This window comes from Telmatherina bonti, assembly GCF_933228915.1.
Source record: "Telmatherina bonti genome assembly, chromosome: 20".
NCBI lineage: Eukaryota > Metazoa > Chordata > Actinopteri > Atheriniformes > Telmatherinidae > Telmatherina > Telmatherina bonti.
This window is the reverse complement of record NC_136618.1, coordinates 17,183,752-17,203,467: the sequence shown is the minus strand read 5'-3', so window position 1 is coordinate 17,203,467 and position 19,716 is coordinate 17,183,752. Positions and strand designations below refer to the sequence as shown.

Sequence of the window (19,716 nt, the reverse complement as noted above, 5' to 3'; positions counted from 1 at the left end):
GGATTTCGAGTCCAAAATATTGGAACTGATCAGGCAATGAGTAGGGCAGCCAAAAATGCAGGGTCCTCCATTAAAGGACCTCGCAGAGAGGTAAACAAGAGATGTTTCCTTAATTAACATGCAACCATCGATTTTTAGCTGAATTTAATTTGCTTGGAGCAGCGTGCACGTGATGGCGGAAGATAATGAGTTAGAAAAGTAAGTAACTTATGTATTTATCCTCAGTTAAATATAAACAGCTTCTGTTTCGCAGACAGGTTTCCTTCGTAACTATTACTCCGACACCATTCATCACAGCAGCTTGTTTGTTCAGTGGTTGTTCTTACTTAGTGTTTTGTTTGATGTTGATGAATTTAATGTGTTAGAGCAGATTCAGCCTTCAGAGAAACATGAGCTGTCTGAGCTGCGTGGTTAAAGGTCGGCTGAATCGGTGATGAGACTCTGCTGACTCAGCAGTTCGGGTCAAACGGGGACACCGCTGCTGTCTCTCATTCATTCACATCTAATGAATCGCCTCTACACCGACATCTCTCTCTTAATTAGATTATTTTCCCCTTGGCTTCCCCTTGAAGTTCCACGCCATCTTTGTCCTCAGCTTCCCCTTGTCCTCTTGTTCTTAACGTGACTCATTTTGTGTATGTGTGTTTGCGTTTCTTTTCTTCTTTTGGGGATCTGTCCATCCAGGCGCGCAGTAGAGGAGCTCCTCAGGGAGACTGACAGAGCTCGGCTGAGAGCAGAGACCATGGGCCCTGCAGGATGGTGAGCACTGTGTTTGAAATGTCATCTGTATCAGCCTACATGCATCTGTGATTTTCTTTTAATGTCTCGCTGCCACTTATAGGAGTAGCTGCGTTTCTGCAGGATCACAAATTTGTTATTTTAGGATTAGTGGTTTTTGTTGGTTTGTTTGTTTTCATGTGTTTTGTGCTGTTGCTTTGATTTTTATTTTTTCCCCCCAGGTTTGACAATAGTAAATAATTACTTTGCATTCGTTTCTATTGAACTTACAAACCACATATTGAATTCATTTTTTTAACAAGTAGAATAATCTAACAAAATTATAATTGTCAATATATTATAAATACAGCCATTAACATAACTTTAGATTTATACTTCAAACAAATAATGAATATAATGAAGTTGATGATAAAGTGATGACGGAAAGTGCAAATACCTACCAGGGACAACACACCCAAAGTACAGAGAGAAGAGAGAAAACTGGAAACAAGGGGTTCAATACTGGTCATTACTCTTTAACTTCCCTTAAATCTGTTTTACAAACTAGTTTGAAACTTATTGCAATGATACCAACTTCAATTTGGACAGCCCACTGATCAGCTTTGATATGAGCTCTACTGCAGAAGGTGCTGAAAATATGTAAAAGCAATTGAGTTGGAGCTGCTCAAGCATGCTTAATGTAAGCAGGGTTTTTTTTTTTTACTTAAAAAAAAGTTGGTTTTGGAAAAAATATTGTTTTTAAAATAAAAAATAACAATAAGATGAACTAAAACACACTGCAAAAAACAAACAAAAAAAAACATTTTATTTTTAATGCTGTGAAGTTCCATTTTGATTAACAAAAGCATACACTGAAGTAATTTTTCTAATTTCTTAATAATGTCAGCATAAGCTAAGCTTTTGGTATCTGTGTGTGTTTCTTCTGTACTTGTGAAAGCCGAAAGACAATTGTATCTAGCTAAAATGCATTTGTCAGTTTTGTTCATTGACCACAACTTAAAAAAAGAATCTGGAAATTACACGCTGAATCTAGACAGAAGGACAGAGCAGATTTTTTTTGTTTTGTTTATTTGTTTTTCTTAGCAAGCTTAAAACCTCATTTAGTTCCCCCTCTACTTACGTAGGTATGTCTGTGTCAAACATCTAAGGTCACTACTTACTCCTTTATGTTGACATGGTTGTTAGACAATGCATCCACTAGAGGGCAGTGCAGAGTTTATAGGGCACCTCAGAGTTCAGATATTAGTTTCACACAGTAGCAAATATTCTGGAGATGATTATGATAATATCTGATCTAGAAGGAGACATTAAAAAATGTGCAGTCCACGTCAGTGTTCTATGTGGCTGATAAACACATTGAGACTTCTTCCTCCTCTTTGTTTCTTTCACTAGTTGCGTTTCAGCTATTCTGCACAACACTGCCCCCTCAGTTTCCTACAAGTGCTACATCTACAAGCACTCTCTGAAAGCACACTAGAATATGCACGGGAAGCACGCATACAGACAGAATGATCTGTCCATATCCGTATCCATATTTAGCTAGTAATGAATAACTGTTCGCAGCAAGGTAATATTAAAAAAAGAAAAAAAAAAAGAAAAAAAAGCTGAACACAATGACACATTTTCTCTGCCTCTGCATATTAAACTAGTTGAACCTTGGCGTACCTTCAGCCTGAAGCTTCTTTAGCTGCAATAAGGTCCTGTTTGCTTGTGTCTGATCATTTGTATGTACAGTTGGGGTATGTTTTCTTATAAACAGCAAAGCTTTGGTGAACATTTCTGTCAATAATCTTATGCTGATAAAAATGATTATCAGGGCATGAAGGGACTCTGTGATTCTTTTCAACAAATGTGCACTTTGCTGCCAAATCAGTGTTCTGTCAACCTGGTTCACAGATAATCATGGGACACACACTGTCAGATGCAAATTTGTCTCTTATTATCCTTTGTCAGGTTGAAATGCCCATTGCAAAGCACTAACAAGCGCTTCCTCCTCAACACCCTCCGCTCCACTGGCTTGCAGCGGTGCACAGATGAATCGAGAGCCCCACACTCCACCACAAGAGAGCGTCTGAAGAGGGAATCGCCTGAAAGACGCCGTGCACGCAGCAGAACACCTCCAATGTATCAGAGTAATGGAGGTAACTCGGATCATAAACATCATCAAAGGCACAGCCACCAAAACCAGGATAAGAGGAGGCTGGATAGAGATAAGGACAGACGCCGAGACGACAGAGGCAGGAAACATGCCGATGGACAGGACAGAAACAAAGACAGGCAGATACAGACTTCATGAACGAACTAGCCTTGTTTAGGGATGAGTGCCTCTTCTATAGAGACCAGCACCAAGAGAACAGAGGCTGACATGAAACTGCTCTCTGATTGGCTACTTCAACCCACAGGGCTGCAGACAGAGACAGAGGATCTGTGTTGTAGGAGCATAAAGACTTTTTCTTTTTATTTCTACCTCCAGAGAATTCAGGTTAACAATTAGTTTGGAATTTTTTATAAATGCTTATTTGATCCTCTCTTACTTCCTACATGGCCAAGCTAAAACTATTTACATGTCATTTTTTATTTATTTTTTTTTTTTCACTAATATAGAAATAAATAAAGGCTTTATTTGGACATTTACGTGGAAATCTTATTTCAGCAAACATTTCTCCTCCCTGTCTCGTGTCCCTCGTGATTAGGATGTCATTACCATTCCTCTGTTATTATTCACTAGTGCTGATGTTGAAATAAGCCGTGCTGCTGTCGCCACAGGGTGAGCAGATTTTATCGCATGTCCACCATTTTGACATGTATACACCGCTTATCAGAAAAGGTTTTGTTTGTCAAAGGAGAAAAAAAAACTTGTTGACACTCCTACATGTGCCTAAGGTCTTTTGGACCAATCATCTATGCCACACACATACACAAACTTTTAACTGGGCTGCAAAATTTTGTTATAAAAATATGATAATCAATTTGATTTTATATTGCTATTTTCATACTAAGCAGCAGTGATTTATATTTCAAATTCAAATAATTGTAATATCAAATTTAAAAAGGCCTTCACATACCCAAGCATAGAAACTAACCAAACTAAAAACACACACCTAATATTCATTATCTCTCACATACTTGTACAGATAAAAAAACACAAAAGGCCCCCCACCCATCCATCAATCTCCCTTTACATGAACTCCAGTCCTAAATATCAGGCTTAATGCTGCTGATAATACAAACATCTTTGTACGTCTCATGGTTTTGTGGGGTTATACGAGGTTTCATGCACGGAAAAATGTTCTAATACTTTTTATATCTTTACTCCCTATTTGCCCTGTCTCCACATTTTTACTGCTCCCACAGTTTTACACACTTAACAGCTGTCTCTGCTGTGGTCAAAATTACCCACAAAGGACTGTAAGTTGCATAATTTCTCATTTGCCCATTAAAAAAGTCTAAAAGAAAACGGTCTAAAATGTGTTTAACAGGCATCATGCTTCATAAATCACATCTATCTCCACTAGACAGCTGGGGTTAACTGTTTCCTTCCTCTTTGCAACAATGATCAGATATAAATACCATTAAGACACAGTGCAGTGGTGGATGTTTTGCATAGAATTGGTTTACTTTAAGTTTATTGCACCCCTGAGTGCCCCATTAAGATACGTGGAAAGTGCTATAATTGCTTTTGAAGATCTCAGAGCAAATAATCTATGGAAACAGTACATACTATCAGAAAAGCCATTTTCCCTTGAAAAGGTGTCTTTTAGCATCTCTGAAGTGTTGTATAGTGGCGTAGGTGAGCCCACGCCTCTGAGACGCGATCCACGCGCCTCCCTTTGGTTAATTGAGTTCATTCGGTCTCTCCAACTTAATTGGTTTACCACGAGAGCTGCTGGTAAATGGGGTGGAAAACACACCTGAGTGCCGAAAGGCTAATGGCCAGCAAACACGGCGAGAGTGCAGAGAGCGACGTGGCCGCAGCAGCTTTGGTGTTTGTTGTCGCCAAGGGCCCCCCCCTCGCGCGCGGCTGATGGGCCCACGCGCATAACGCGTAAAATGGTGTTAAATGATCCATTTCGAAAAGTGTAATGGATGCCTTTTAAAAGTTAGAAACTGGCAGAAGGGTGAAAAATAAATGATCGTGAAAAATATGCTGTTTCGTTTGAGCCCCCCCCCCCCCAACAGTTTCCAAGACAACTTTTCCTCCATCCTGGACTCTTATCTTGTTGGTTGCAATGTTTGCGCGCATACATATTGATTCATCATCCTCAATGTACAGACAAGAGATATATCCATATAAAAATTTGAATTGTTGCATTATTTAGCAGCCCAGTGTGTGAATCATTCTTCAATGCGCTCAGAGTTAATACAGCGACCCTCCACTCTGTGACAGGGTGCCACAGGTTCACCTTTAACTCGGGCCACTTGCAGGTGGAAGTCAGGTAAACGTTGAATATTTACAAAGTGGCATTGATTTACGTGCAGACTGTTGCTCTGTTCAATTTGCTGAAAAAAAAAATACAACCCTCAAGCTGCAGAATATCCTGGAAACTGAGCGCCATAGGTCTGCTGTTTTGAGCAAACATTGAAGCCAATGGCTCGGGTGCTGCAGAGTCACATGGTGACAGAGTGACACACCTGTGGAGAGCCGTAAGGGCCTCGCAGTTGCGCCACAGGCAGGTATTGAGCTGAAGGTCCACGCCAAGGCAGGGAGCAGGCACGGTGCATGTGTACGCGCAAACGGCCCCGCAAATTTGGATCTTAACCAGCCATGAATCGGGAAGATCATTTCTATCCATCTCAGGTTTTTAAAGACTCCTGCGTTTACCAGAGAGCACAGGATAATGACTACAGTCCTCCGCCCTGCCTCTACATGAGCAGGCAGGTCCACTCGGTCTACTCATCGCCGTCCTTGGGAGCCTTGGAACAGGCCAGCCTTCCTGACATCGCCCCCGCGTACAGTTTGGATCCAGGCGTGCCTCAACTCCACCATCCGCAGGGGCTCCAGCAGTCCCCCATCCAGACTCCAGGTTATGGAGACGCAGTTGAACAGAACAGATATCACCTCCCATTCCCCTGGATGAAAACCACTAAATCCCACTCGCACACCTGGAAGGGACAGTGGACAGGTAAACACTCACAAATCACTGACTTCAGTTTAGATCTTTAGAAGGTATATCTTCTTTTTTGATCTAATTAAAATGTTTTCTTTTATTTTCACCCACGACCCTTAATCGTACTAAGCGGTTCGGATAACTTTTATTTTCAGTAAAAACACACGACCAGTTAGTTTCAGCTGACTTTCTGAGGCCTGCAACGACATCATGCTCCAAACAATATGATTCTAGGTTATCTTATAATACAGTTTACCTTGTTTGTAAAAGGCACCAGAGGGTCAAGCCTTGGTGTTATCAGGCCTTATCGTTGCAAAAAATGCAGGTTTTCTCTGCATAACATTTTTACAGATCAGGTATCAAACCATTACATGGCTCAGTCTTGTTGAAAGCGCGTTTATTCCTCAAATCTACGTATTGATAAGACGACAAACGTATATTTGTCTAATTAGCTTACTACACCAATAGGAAAGTGTGTACCTTGATATGTAAAGCTTTGTAAAGACAAGATGGTTGAGTTGTTGGTGAATTTGAATTTTAACAAGGTATAAAAAAGTAGGAAAGCCTTTTTTCCCCTCATTTCCCCCGCTTTTTGTATACCTAAAATCTATGTTTCAAATGATAAAATACTATATATCTTATTATATATCTTTCTGAACTAATAGGCTATAAGTTGCTTGATCCGCAGATACTCTTGTCTTTTGTTGTTGCTACTTTTTCCTAAGTTTAAATGCAAACTTTTGGCCTACATTTCCGAGAATTTTCGACGTTTTTTAAGAAAAACATTACATTAAAACTTGGTTTCAAGAAAGTGCTGAAGCTGGACAAAATGTTTCAAGAGTAGGGGTAAACATGTTAAAAAGAATGTCTGCAGGACCAAAGCTGTCTTGCTTTGTATTTTATCAACTTTATTGTTAGCTATAAGTTAGCCTACATTACTCCCCATCTCGTTGAAAATAGTAGCAATTCGACTACATTGTAACACGTTTTTGTTTTGCATAAAGTTCATTGTCCAAATGCATAAGGATTTTTCCTAAATGCTCCGTTTTCATGTGTAGGTATCTGGAAATACTGAGGCTTCCTGCTTCGACTAAATTAAGTCACTTTATATCACATAACACTTGTGTTTTATAAAGTATAACTTAGAATAACTATTCTATAACCTAGTGTGGCCTGAGATGTCTTGTGTTAAGTGGTCCAGTGGGAAAAAAAGCTAACTTTGCGCATGTCTCAGCGACTTAACAAAATTAACTTTATTTTTTACCCTCAAGTGTAACAGACCTCTACAATTTATTTTTTGACGCCCTTTTTATCCACAACTAAATGTTCATTTAAATGTTTTTTCTTTTTTTTTTTTAAAAAAAAAAAAAGAATTTTGTAAAACATTTTTAAAGACTGAATTTCTTTGTGATTTCAGGGCCTTACGTGATGGCGGAGACTGAGGAAAACAAGCGCACGAGGACTGCGTACACGCGCGCCCAGCTGCTGGAACTTGAGAAAGAGTTCTTGTTCAACCGCTACATCTCGAGGCCGCGGCGCGTGGAGCTCGCGCTCACCCTCAGCCTCACCGAGCGCCACATTAAGATCTGGTTCCAGAACCGTCGCATGAAGTGGAAGAAGGAGGAAGACCGGAGGAGGGCGAGGGGGGCCGACCCGGACCAGGACTCCTCCATCACCTCTGGAGAAGGGGAGGCCGCAGGAGGGGTGTCCTCCACAAACGGACCTCACACCACGACTCCCCCAGTTTCCCCCCTGCACGGTCTGTCAGCGTCAGGGTGCAGAGAGCCAGCATAGAGAGCGTCTTAAGACTGGACCTAAACTCACCCTTCACGCAGTTAAGGCAGCTTTATTTGAGAGGAATCAGAGAGTGAATATGGCCTAAATGATAAGTCACGGACACGTGACCATTCATTTTAAGCACTCGTATTACAGAGATCCCTTTAAATTGCCTGGACCGTAAATGTCCCCCTTATTGGAGTTTACAGTCGGTCATGATTGACTAAAGGATCCAGACATGTCTGAATACATGCTTTGAGATATTTTGGACACCAGAGGGCACAGAGAGATAACAAATCCACGCAAGGACGACATTATTTTCACTTTTTCATAGGGAATTACACTGCATATGACCAAATTAAATGGCATTGTTTCTTTGTTTTTGTTTTATAAAACTCAGACAAGCAGTGAGATTAATGCTTATGACTGTGCCAACGATGCATAGACCCTTTTCCATATATCTGTCCACTTTAGGCTAAATAAGGTCCCGAAACATTCAGTGATGCACATGTTTTATTGTAGAATAGATACTTAATTATATGGATCAATACCACAAAATAACTTTTAAATAAAACTATATAAGAGCCCTTATGTTTGGAAATCGTGCCAGTCTTTTTATTCGGGTGGTTTCGCAGCCAAAAAACAGAAAACAACACCAGGTTAGATTCATAACTTGTTCAGGGGATCGGTGAGGACGAGGCCCTGGAGGCGCAGACGGCATATCTTCTTCACCTCCTCCACGCCGCGCGTTCTCTCCACGGCGCGCGGGTTCTGGCATCGCTCGGACAGCTGCTGCAAGATGTTCGCTTTGTCGTTCATCCGCGCGCAGATGACAAACGGGAAGTCGAAGCGTTTCTTGTACTCCTCGTTTAGATGCGCCATGCGCAAGGCTTCCTTGGGGCTTAGCGCGTCCATCCCAGCTCCTGTCTGCTCCTCGCGGGACTCCCGGGTCAAGGTGCCAATCTGGAGGTCCCTACCCGCAAGGTCTGGGTGACACCTGAGGATCCCCTCTTTACCTGGAGACACGTGGTGACTGGTTACTGTTCTCACATTCAGATCTTTACGCGCAGCGTATATCACAGTCATTGTGGTAACGAGTCGTAAAAACGATCCGACTATTAAACACAGGAAGAAAGAAAAAACCCAAACAACTAACCTGATTCAGGAAGAGCATCGATAAACTCCATAATGGCAGTCTCCAAAGCATTTAAGCTCACAAAGGGCCGTCTGGTCCACACAGCCGCTGGAATAATCGGACATTTCTCCACCACATTCCCGAAAATATTCACGAACTCCTCGTAAGGAAGAGCATTTACTGCGGTTATGTCCATGATTTTTGTAAGAAAACCCTGGAGTGCTTGCGGGAAGTGTTTAATGACCTTCGGACAACATGGGTTAACGCACTGGTGGACACAAAAACAAGCCCCGAATGTCTGGCTGTGGTTAATATTTTCTTAGTCCAGTCAGTTAGTTGCCATTCATCTCACACAGAGAGGGGAAATAATGTAATTTACTTAAGTTTTTAAGCACCTGCAAATCCCCACTTTTATCCCCGGTAAAGTGAGCAAAATGTCGGCATATTTGTTAGAAACCCACAGCAGTAATGGGGATCCCTACAACATCATGCTATAGGTGTATTAATGGATTTGTCATTAGGCAGGACAAGTTTACTTAACATCATGTACAAGACAATTTAAAGTGTTTTACATGAAACAGAAGCACTACAGATGGTGTAAAATGCTTAAGACAACAACAAATGGCAAAATCACAATACAATAATAAATATATCAAAATAATTAAAAGCAAGAATAATTGATTAATTACCAGGTTAAGTTCCAGTAGACTACAAATGATTTCTTTTACAGAAACTAACCAGCATGTTTATACATCAAATCTCAATCTGTAAACTAAGTGGCAGGATAACTGCGGCTGTCTGACTATTATACTGCAGCACAAAGTTTATTTTCTTGTGAAATGTTCATAACTCTCTGCAATTACTGAGTGACTTTTCAGTGTTGGAGACACAAGATTAATCAAAAGGATCATCAAGAAGTGAGAAAGAGCACTTTAAAAAAATTTTTTTAATTTAAAATATCACATGGTATGTTAGTTATTTCTCATAATGCTGGAGTAACTAATTAAAATATATTGAGCACATGGCGAAGTTATTAATAATGAACCTCTCTGCAACACTTGTTTTTCTTAACAGACTGAAGGCATTCATTATACATGTTTATTATGATGAAAACAGTATAAAAATTTCATTGAGATATTTTAAACTGACATAAAAAAACAAACAAAAAAACAAACAAAAAACACATCAAAAACATAAAACTTTAAATTAGCTTTCTATGCTTGTAACTGTTGCTGAAAAATTGTGCCAAACAGCATTTTAATATATTTAATGCATTTAAATTGCATCTACCCAACAGTTAGATGTTTAAAGTATAGTAATAATATATTTATGAATTGTTTTGCAAATTCTGAACATAAACAAATCGGTCAATATTGCGACTGCCAAGTCAAATGAATAACACTGCTTATCTTGTTACACTGCAGATCGTTTACCTGGAAAACCGGCATCCAGGCATTCATATGGATGCCACATAGAAATACACCCCCATCCCTGCTACTACCTTCCAGTCCCAGTAGATCATGGAAAGTTACATGAAATAATAATATGGATTATGAACAGCTATGTTAAATGCTACACACAGTTTATTTTATTCAACTGTAACAGTCAAAAATAAAGCTCACAATACTTGAAAATATAAAGCTGTTTATATTAAGATTATTATGATGAGAAGAGCATTAAGTAAATTGTCATATATCCTGTATGGGGACTTGAGATATGATAGAGGATCGCACCACATCCAACAACTACTGAAGCTCGTCCTCAACTGTCACAACCTCTGAGTTTGACACTTCTGCTTTTCTTTCCTCTGTCATGTTGGTGTGACAGTAGTCATTGGTCGACTTGCTCTCATGGTGTTTTGTGGAAGCAGACTTGTCCAGAATGGTTGATGCATTCTGGTAGACACTGGAAGTCTGATCCAACATGTTGTGGTAGAGCTGCAACAACAAGAAGCTTGGTTAGGCTAATGTAGCGGTGGTGAAAGGGAATATGTTCAACTGTTTTTTTACTACTATCATCATACCTTCTCCTCTCTGTCCATCAGCTCGTTGCACATAAAGGACACCAACTTGGAGAAAGAAGGGCGGTTGCAGGGATCCAGGGCCCAACACTTGCACATCATCCCATACCTACAAAGGAAAGACATTGTGATCAAAGATGAAAATTCAGTCCAGGAGAAGATCAAGTATCTGGAGGGATTTAGTATCTTTTGAGACTTTTTGGTTATCTAGTTAAAAGAAGGTATTATTATATGTTTCTGGTCTTTAAGACAGAAAAAAACACAAGCCCAAATAAAATCCTGAGCATCCATCACCATCCATATTTACAGAGATGTATCATTATGAGTGTTAGAAATCGAACCATAATTCCACTCATCATGTCTGATGACACTTACACTGACTCATTGGCATAGTAGGGACACTCCATCTTAAATCCTCTCTCTATCATTGAATAGAAGGTGTGGTCCACCTTCATGCCCGGGTATGGAGTGACACCTGAGAACAATAGTTCATGTTTATCATAATATAAGAAACTGGCAGTCTGCATAAATGTGCTCTGTGTTTGTGTAATCTACCCAGAGAGAAGATTTCCCAGAGCAGAATGCCATAAGCCCAGACGTCACTCTGCATGGTGTACATCCCCTGAAAGATGCTCTCTGGTGCCATCCACTTCACTGGCAAACGCACCTGAGACGCAACAAACCCCCCCACAGTGAACAATGGAAACATATCCCAAAATGAGCAAGCAATTAAAAATGTGCAATAGCATTATTCTGTGTCGTACGTTTCCTCTCACGACATAGTTGGAGTCATTGTCGATGTCTCTGGCCAGCCCAAAGTCACCGATTTTTGCCAGCCTGCCTTTTGTCACCAACACATTTCGAGCTGCCAAGTCCCGGTGGATACACTGCAGAAGAAAAGCAAGAAGCATCAATATGTCAGATGTCTGATATTTGAATAATTTCTGTGCTTTGTTGATACATCACTTTACTTGAATCGTATTCTTTCTACATGACAATGTTCAATGCTTGAGTAACAAATAGTAAAAAATAACTGTTCCTTTAAAGTCAGCGTGATGTATGAAATGAATCTATTCTGTCAAAGACAACAAAAAATACTTTAAGGAACGAATCAGAGAAAAACATAGCAGCAAATTAATATTTTGTTGTCAAGTGAGTTATTTATTGATGATTTAAGCAGCAGCTGCGTTTTATCAAAGCATATAAATCTTAACAAAAAAACAAACAAACAAAAAACTAAATAAAGTGTGTGTGAGATAATGCAATGAAATGAAAATATTGAGAAACTCCTAACTTTGCCTCTTACATTCTTTGAGGAGAGGAACTCCATGCCTTTGGCCACTTGAAATGCAAAGCTGAGCAGGTCATCAAAGGTGAGGGCCTGCAGATCTTCTGTCTGATCGTCTGAGCTGTCAAAGACTTCCAGTTCTGCAAATGTGTGTTTAGTTACGATCATTAGTGATACACTCTATACTTAGCCTCTTTTAGCCTTTTGACATATCAAAAAGATCTAATAGTTGAACTCTGACAACAAGTTGTCTTAGTATTTTAAGCATGCACACCCTCCTGGGTATATATGGAGGATCTCACCTTCACACTTGTCCCTGTCGCAGGGGTTCATAGCGAGGAGAGAGATGGTCTCCTGCCCCCTGCTGGTGGCACTGTGCATGTGCATGTAGCTATCCTCAATTAGTTCACTGTTAAGACACAAATTTGACATGGCTTAAATAGTGGTCTGAGGAGCAAAACACACCAGAACAATTAACAACAGAAATACAACAAAACAGAAAATGAAATGACAAAACCCTTGTGTGCCTTTGTTCCCACCTGGAGTTTTTCTTCAGCTGCAGGTTGTGGTACAGGCTGCTGAAACGGTTCATGTTAAAAGCATCCGTAACAGACTTGTTGTAACGGTCACTGTTCTTTTTCAGGTAGTTCAGCAGGTCTCCATAACAGCAATACTGGAAGATCAGGTATATGGGCCCTACATGGAGGTAGTACAAGCTCATTAGTTTGCTTTTATATCATTTCTCATACATAAAACATTAACATAAACAAAGAAAAAAATCCTTAACTTGTGTAACAACCTCAAATATAATAATTTGGATGAGGGTAAGAGTGTAATTAATCATGGTAAACATACCCGAGTCTGTGCATGCACCGAGGAGGTTCACGATGTTGGTATGATGACCGATCTGAGTCAGCATCTTGAGTTCGGACATGAGTGCTTCCTTCTCCCCAGAATGGTTTTTTTCTGCCGAGAGAAATATGAAATGAAGCCTGAACAACTTCTGCAACACTGTGCACATCACTCATAGCAAACACTGACCTTTCAGCATCTTGACAGCCACCTGCTGAGAGACTCCAGCCTTGTTAATGCCATAAGCTGTAGCTTGGAGCACCATGCCGAAAGCTCCAGAGCCTAGTTCTTTACCTGATACAGAAACATTTCATTACTATTCCATTATGATTTTGCTCGAAACTAAAGAGCTATTTGCTATATGCATTGTGATGCAAGTTGGAACAAGAAGGAAAATGAAAAATTCTCTTATGTCTGTACTATTTGAGAGTTTCAATTACACATAACATGTTTACTCCTCTTTTTACTCATTAGGTTTTACATAAAATGTTGTGATATTATTAGCAGTTTTGCCTAAATTCCGCTGCATATCTAAACTTCTCAGATGGTTTAATTTAGATAACAATCTAAGACTTAAACAAAAGTCAAAAAGACATGTTTTTCAGAAAGCAATTATAACATATTTGAAAGCTGAATTTAGTTTCTTCTTTACTTTTTAACAAGTCCAGATTTGATTAGTCCTCAAAGGGATTCCTGCTGTTTAGAACTCTATATTGACAATGTAAAATATCAGAATGTATCAGAAACAGAGTCCATTGCATGGCAAAATGAAACATTTACTTGGAATTTTTCAGTAAATTCAGTATCTAACACTTGCAACTTAACTAATAAATTATTTCACATGAAGAAATTTACATTTCAAAGGATTTTTGCCACAATAATATTCAGTTAAGTGCCACTATGCACTGCATCTATACAGAATGGTGGTGTAGTGGATAGCACTGTGGCCTCACAGTAAGAGGTTGCTGGTTTGAGCCTTTACTATGGGAGGTTAGAACAGTGGCCTTTATGTGTGAAATGGTTGCAAAATGAGTCAAATGCCTATTGTGACTCATACCCAATTCCAGGTTCTCCCTGGGGAACTCCCATTTCTTATCATAATCAAAGTCCTTGAAGTTGATGTAGATGTAATCGTTGTCATTGGGACCAACCATCTGGATCATCTGCAGCTGAGGCTGATACTTTGGTTTCTGTTGGAAACAGAGAGGATTTGATCTTGTGTTCTCCTGTGTAAGCATGTTTATATGTGTGCCGATGTGCAATACACACCTTCTTTTTGATAAAGTAAGTGAGTGCTGACATGACAACTAACAAGGCCAGAAGTAAAACCAGAACTCCGATTTTCAGTGGCAAGATATTTTCAGAAGGTTTATTGCCTGAAGAAGAAAAATGTAACGTTAGCAGCTTTTAATCATACCAACTGAATTTAATTATTAACAAGAGAAAAAAAGATTATATTACCTGTGGAGCCCTGGAACAAATTAGTCTGGAGCAAGGTGTTAATTTCACACCAGGACCCAGCTGAGTTTGTCAGACAAAACCGAGAACATTTATTAGCTACCGAAGCTTGTTCAACTGAACTTTTGATTGTTTTGTGACAAAAGTCATCAGAGTCTGGTTGAATGCCTGTTGAGATTATCTCCAATCGCGCTCCTGGTGCGCTCTGTGCATCCTGACAGCTGCAATGACACAAAGAGCGAGGGACGTTTAGAAACCAGGGCTCCAGCAGCTTCTGATCAAAGCAGCTGTGAAGGTTCATACCTTTGGTTGGATGGAGAGAAAACCTCCCATGTATAGTTTGCTGGAACAAGACTCCTAGTTTCACAAGTGAGCTCATCATTTTGAAAAGAGAAGCTGAAGGTGGGTTTATCTATAAGAAAATCAGAGAATTGCAAGCATTGGAACATAAAACAGTTTGTAAACAAGTTTTAATACTGATCCAGAGGCAACATACCTACAACACAGACACTAATGTTTTTTTCTTCCTTTATTCCTTCCGTCTCCAGGTGTAACTTATAAACACCTGATATGAGTGGACCATGTAACGTTACGTTGCTGAGAAAAAAGAAATACACCTACATTCAGTTCTAATGTTTTATTATTTTTATGCATTGAGACATACAAAATTAATTAATGCATAAAAGTTTTAAGATTATATGGTATAACTTCAGATGAACCTCACAAAACACATAAAGGACACTTCCAAAGCATAACATCATGACCTACCTGTGCTTTGTAACCTGTTCTTCCCTGAAGCATTTAGTCACCATCTTATCGGGGGCCTCCCAGAAACATTGCTTGAGTGTATGGTGGTAGGAAACACTTGCTTGCAAACTGATGCTACTTGCTTTCTCAGCTGTTACGATCTTTCTGACATCGAGCTGAGCGGAGAGGAAACTTTCAGCTGGGGAAGCAAGGGAATAAATGAGCATGCACACATACAACCTCAGTTTTAAAATCACATGAATCACAAAGAATCCCTCAGAGTTAACAGCTGAGTTATGGCCCATATAGAAATAATGATGAGCTCTACCAACCGATGACCTGAATGTTAACACGCTTAGTGATCTTCTGTGGACTTCTGCAGGTGTATATGCCATCGTGCTCTTTACCAACTCTTGCGATGAACAGGTAGGACATCAAACTGTCATAATGTTGATCATTTTTAATGCACATCTGGAATAAAAACAGAAACTCAAATTGTAAATTCATTTTGAGAGAAAAGTGAGGGAAATTTTTGGAAGATTTAAAGAACATTTCAGTTGTTTCAGCTGGAAAAAATACTGTACCTCATTGGTATTACATTTTAATGTCTCAGAATTCAGCGTTTTGTCGTCTTTCTCCCATTCAGCATATTGTTGACCATTTGCTTGTATTCTGCAGCGAAGCAGTAAAGACTCACCAGGGCTCACGGTCACAACAGAAATGCCATCATTTTCCACTAATCTGTTTGTCAAATCTAAAACACACAAATGCTTTGTGTCATTCAGTGTACGTCAGATCCATTCTGTTAAATTCACTTCTTTAGTTGCTTGCTGGTCTCTACAATTTGCATGATTTTAATCATGAGTAAAAGTCAGTGAAAGTTAATTTACTGTTACGTAGTTTTGAGTAAATGCGCCTGTTAAGGCATTCATGTATACATTTGATAGTCAGACTTTTTGTGAAATGTATTTTAGTTACCATAGTCATGCAGCTGGGTGCACTCTTGTCCTTCTTCATTGGTGGCACAACACATAACTCCCATGTCATGATAATCACTACTTGAAATGCTTTCTTTTTCTTTAATTGTACCACTAGTCTTATCCTTGATACTGTTTGAAATAAAAAGAAATATTATCACTCAGAGCCTCATACTTTAAATTTAGTTTTTCATTATGCTTAGTAAGTTTGCAAAAATGCAATGGATAATATCTTACCCAAAAAACTGAATTTTGGGCTTTGGGGAGCCCTCAGAGCTGCAATGGAAATGAGGGGATTCATTTTTAGCTTCTACTTTGTCCAACATCAGTCGTGGTTTTGTGGGACGTTCTATAAAATCATGTAAGTGATATTTGTTAACAGAAATTCTACTAATTTATTAGCATCAAGCAGATAAATGTTTGCAGTTGCTATAACTCACCCATCACATCAAGAGTCACCAATTTTGAGAAAGTGGTTGCATTATTAGTTTCACATGTCAGAGAGTACTCCCCCGAGTCAGCCCCAGAGAGTCGTGGAGTGACCATGAAGAGTCTCCCGTCACTGGAGACACTTGAGGGAATGGTCCAATTTCATTATATAGCCATTAAAAGTGAAAACACACTTGTGTATAAACACAAACATTCACCTACTTTGCCATTAGCTGTGTTTTCTTTTTCCAGTAGCAGACAGGACGATGAGAGAGGCCCACCAGGGAAATGTTGAGTTTCTTACCTGAAGATAACTTAATCCTGACAGGATCGGAGTTATTCATGTGGTCACCCAGGAGAAAACATTCCACCTGAAATGCACGAGTCTGCACTGAGTATCGTGAAACGATTGACTTTTGTGTCGATATTTAAATGTTTGGCTAGAAAATGTTGAAACTTGAAATCCATTGCACGTCTTTTGCTACTCAGTGTAGGAATTTGTGCCACTTCTATGAGTCATTTTGGGTTCCGTTAAAATAACTCAAATTAGAGAAATGAAGAAATGAAACGAGGATAAATTTGGTAAAACCAGAGTCATTTCCTTATTAGATGTTTTACAGTCTCTTTCTGCTCTGCTCTACGTCAGCTAAGTCATGTGTCTTTATTAGGTCTAGTGAGATGGAACTATTTACAGAAGCTCTCCGTACTGACATATGTGACAGTAACATATAAGGTATTGAAGTTAAATGTTTGTTCCGTAATACCAACAACTTAAATGTGTGTCTACTTATGTCTAATCAAGACTACAGCAGCTATGTTCATAATATGTATAAAACAGGTTATGCATATTTCAGTGGGATATTTTGTGCATTTAGCAGACTTATAAAAGGTTAAAAAAAACCCCAAGCAATAGAAATATCGATCTTGCTAAAGTACTAAGCTTGCCCATCTTTGTTTAGTTACAACAGCTTTTACCTCATGACTGGGTTCGCAGGCCTGTTTCCTTACATCGTTAGAGCAGAGTGATCTGACAGCAAACAGCAGCACAGAAGCTACAAACAAAGAAAACAAATAATAACTTCATTTTAAGCCCTGCGATGGACTGGCGAGCTGTCCAGGGTGTACCCTGCCTGTCGCCCAAACCAGCTGGGATAGGCTCCAGCTTCCCCGCGACCCTGAATTGGAATAAGCGGTTTGGAAAATGAATGAATGAATGAATGAACTTCATTTTAAACAACTACATAACATTTGTTGTCAGTATAAGATCAACAAGTTCAAGTCTAAGCCTTTACACTGCTTTAGTCTTCTTACTACACGTTGTTTGTGGTGTTATATAATATAATGACTACAAAATGACTGTATATTATTTTTTCATCAATGTCAGACTTATTTAAAAGTTGCGTCACATTGAGGAGAAACCAGCTTGCATAACATAGAATATGTACTGATTTGCCAACACATTGAACTCATGTCAGATGAACACATTTGCGGAATTACTCTAAAATTTAGTCGACAAGGGAGCACATCACATGACAAAAAAAGAAGAAAAGATAGAAAGACAAACCTTGAGCATAAGAGACTGTACTGAACACAAGCATGTACTTGCCAAATTGGAAGCTCTGCAAACATGCAATTCTTTTTAAACATCATGAGATATCTTTCACTACATGGCTTTTTGCATGCATTTATATTTATATTTGCATTTACTCTTATTTATTTCTTTTTTAAAAAAAATTTTTTTAACCATTATTCTGTTATGGTAAAGATAACTTCACAAAGTTATTTCCTAACTGGTAGCAGGTACAAAAATGCATTTCACTGTAAATTGTACATTATTATTTTTTCAATATAATATTATTATGTTTAATGTATACAGATGGCCATATCAACTTACTTCTACTGAAATTTGCACTTGCATAACCACAGTTCCCCTGTGTGCATTCAGCTACAGGATTCAGTTTCATCAAGCATGTTCTGATGTTTTGTGTGCAGGAACAACATACATCCTGTGCAGTGCTACATGGTACAGGACATAGTTTTGTCTGTTTATAGAGAAATTGTTCCTGTAACACAAAAAAACCCCACTCATGCTAGATAGTCATTTTTGACTTTCAATGTAAAAAAAATGAAAAAAATGAAAAAAAACAAAGAAATTAAAAAAAAAAAAAAATCCCTCAAAAAACAAACCAAAAATAGTTTCTTTAAAGAAAGTTAAATTGGTAAATTTGCCATCGGTACTAAACAATAATTAAAGAAAAAGCAAATGAAATGTAATCAATGATTGATTTTGTAGTGAAATGCAATTCTATAAATCTATTTATTTTTTTTTATATAATATGGCCAAATTACTTTTTAAAAATCTAATTGCCTGATTCTGATGATATGCACAGGGTTATCCAACCCCGATGATATACAGCTGCCATTCAGTACAAATAAAAACCTGTAAAGTTTCTCCAACTACATTGTTTAAGACAGTACAGTTTTAAAGCAAAACATTCAATATTATTATAGGACTCACAAACACAAGTCATTTATTTATCCAACTTTTTATATACTCATGCATAAAACTAGATAACATAGTTTTAAAGCCCGAATTTCATTTTGCAATTCTAACATATTGCATGAATAAGTGTTACATTTCATTCAGATTTATCTTTAACAGCAGTGGCTTGAAGTATTACTCACCTGTAATAAACATTGCCAGCCTCTCCATCATAAAGTCTTTACTCCGTCAGAGTCACATACTCAGTCCCGAGAGAGGCTGTGAAACTGATGTGCGAGACACGCGCAAGAACATCTTAAATGGGAAGTTAAAAACCTCATTGGCCAAACGGACACGCCTGCACAAAAAGAAAGAAAGAAAGAAAAATTATATATATATATATATATATATATATATATATATATATATATATATATATATATATATATATATATATATATATATATAATATGTATATATAAATATGTATATATAAATATATATATATAAATATGTATATATAAATATGTATATATAAATATATATATATAAATATGTATATATATATATATATATATATATATATATATATATATATATATATATATATATATATATATATATATATATATATATATAAATATATATATATGTATATACATATAAAATTTTGTATGTATGCAAGTTGAGTTTGCGGCAGGTGAAC

The 19,716-nt window shown here is 38.3% G+C and overlaps 4 protein-coding genes across 4 annotated transcripts; 2 read left to right on the top strand and 2 right to left on the bottom strand.

Moving 5' to 3' along the window:
- Positions 1–81: 81 nt before the first annotated feature.
- LOC306770625 (uncharacterized protein) lies at positions 82–4,129 on the top strand. The gene is made up of 3 exons (XM_079259512.1): positions 82–198; positions 685–759; positions 2,692–4,129. The coding sequence occupies exons 1-3, from the start codon at positions 173–175 to the stop codon at positions 3,032–3,034; spliced, it is 444 nt and encodes a 147-aa protein (XP_079115638.1). The 5' UTR covers positions 82–172; the 3' UTR covers positions 3,035–4,129.
- Positions 4,130–5,491: 1,362 nt separating this feature from the next.
- Positions 5,492–7,640, top strand: pdx1 (pancreatic and duodenal homeobox 1; the record flags this gene model as incomplete). The annotated part of the gene is made up of 2 exons (XM_079259875.1): positions 5,492–5,861; positions 7,264–7,640. The coding sequence occupies exons 1-2, from the start codon at positions 5,504–5,506 to the stop codon at positions 7,638–7,640; spliced, it is 735 nt and encodes a 244-aa protein (XP_079116001.1). The 5' UTR covers positions 5,492–5,503.
- Positions 7,641–8,288: 648 nt separating this feature from the next.
- urad (ureidoimidazoline (2-oxo-4-hydroxy-4-carboxy-5-) decarboxylase) lies at positions 8,289–8,953 on the bottom strand (the record flags this gene model as incomplete). The annotated part of the gene is made up of 2 exons (XM_079259434.1): positions 8,289–8,638; positions 8,779–8,953. The coding sequence occupies 2 exons, from the start codon at positions 8,951–8,953 to the stop codon at positions 8,289–8,291; spliced, it is 525 nt and encodes a 174-aa protein (XP_079115560.1).
- Positions 8,954–10,502: 1,549 nt separating this feature from the next.
- On the bottom strand, positions 10,503–19,241 carry LOC306770917 (receptor-type tyrosine-protein kinase FLT3-like; the record flags this gene model as incomplete). The annotated part of the gene is made up of 22 exons (XM_079259937.1): positions 10,503–10,694; positions 10,781–10,886; positions 11,153–11,252; positions 11,333–11,444; positions 11,542–11,664; positions 12,084–12,205; positions 12,368–12,474; positions 12,605–12,761; positions 12,921–13,031; positions 13,107–13,211; positions 13,975–14,107; positions 14,187–14,293; positions 14,379–14,388; positions 14,479–14,596; positions 14,664–14,787; positions 14,872–14,972; positions 15,144–15,321; positions 15,455–15,593; positions 15,707–15,794; positions 16,751–16,899; positions 17,504–17,580; positions 19,214–19,241. 22 exons carry the CDS (start codon positions 19,239–19,241, stop codon positions 10,503–10,505), a joined length of 2,487 nt encoding a protein of 828 aa, XP_079116063.1.
- Positions 19,242–19,716: the final 475 nt, after the last annotated feature.

Coding starts and splice junctions, on each gene's coding strand:
- LOC306770625 (XM_079259512.1), top strand. CDS start 173: ATGGCGGAAGATAATGAGTTAGAAAA. Junction 199..684: donor GAAGATAATGAGTTAGAAAA/GTAAGTAACTTA, acceptor CTGTCCATCCAG/GCGCGCAGTAGAGGAGCTCC. Junction 760..2,691: donor ACCATGGGCCCTGCAGGATG/GTGAGCACTGTG, acceptor ATCCTTTGTCAG/GTTGAAATGCCCATTGCAAA.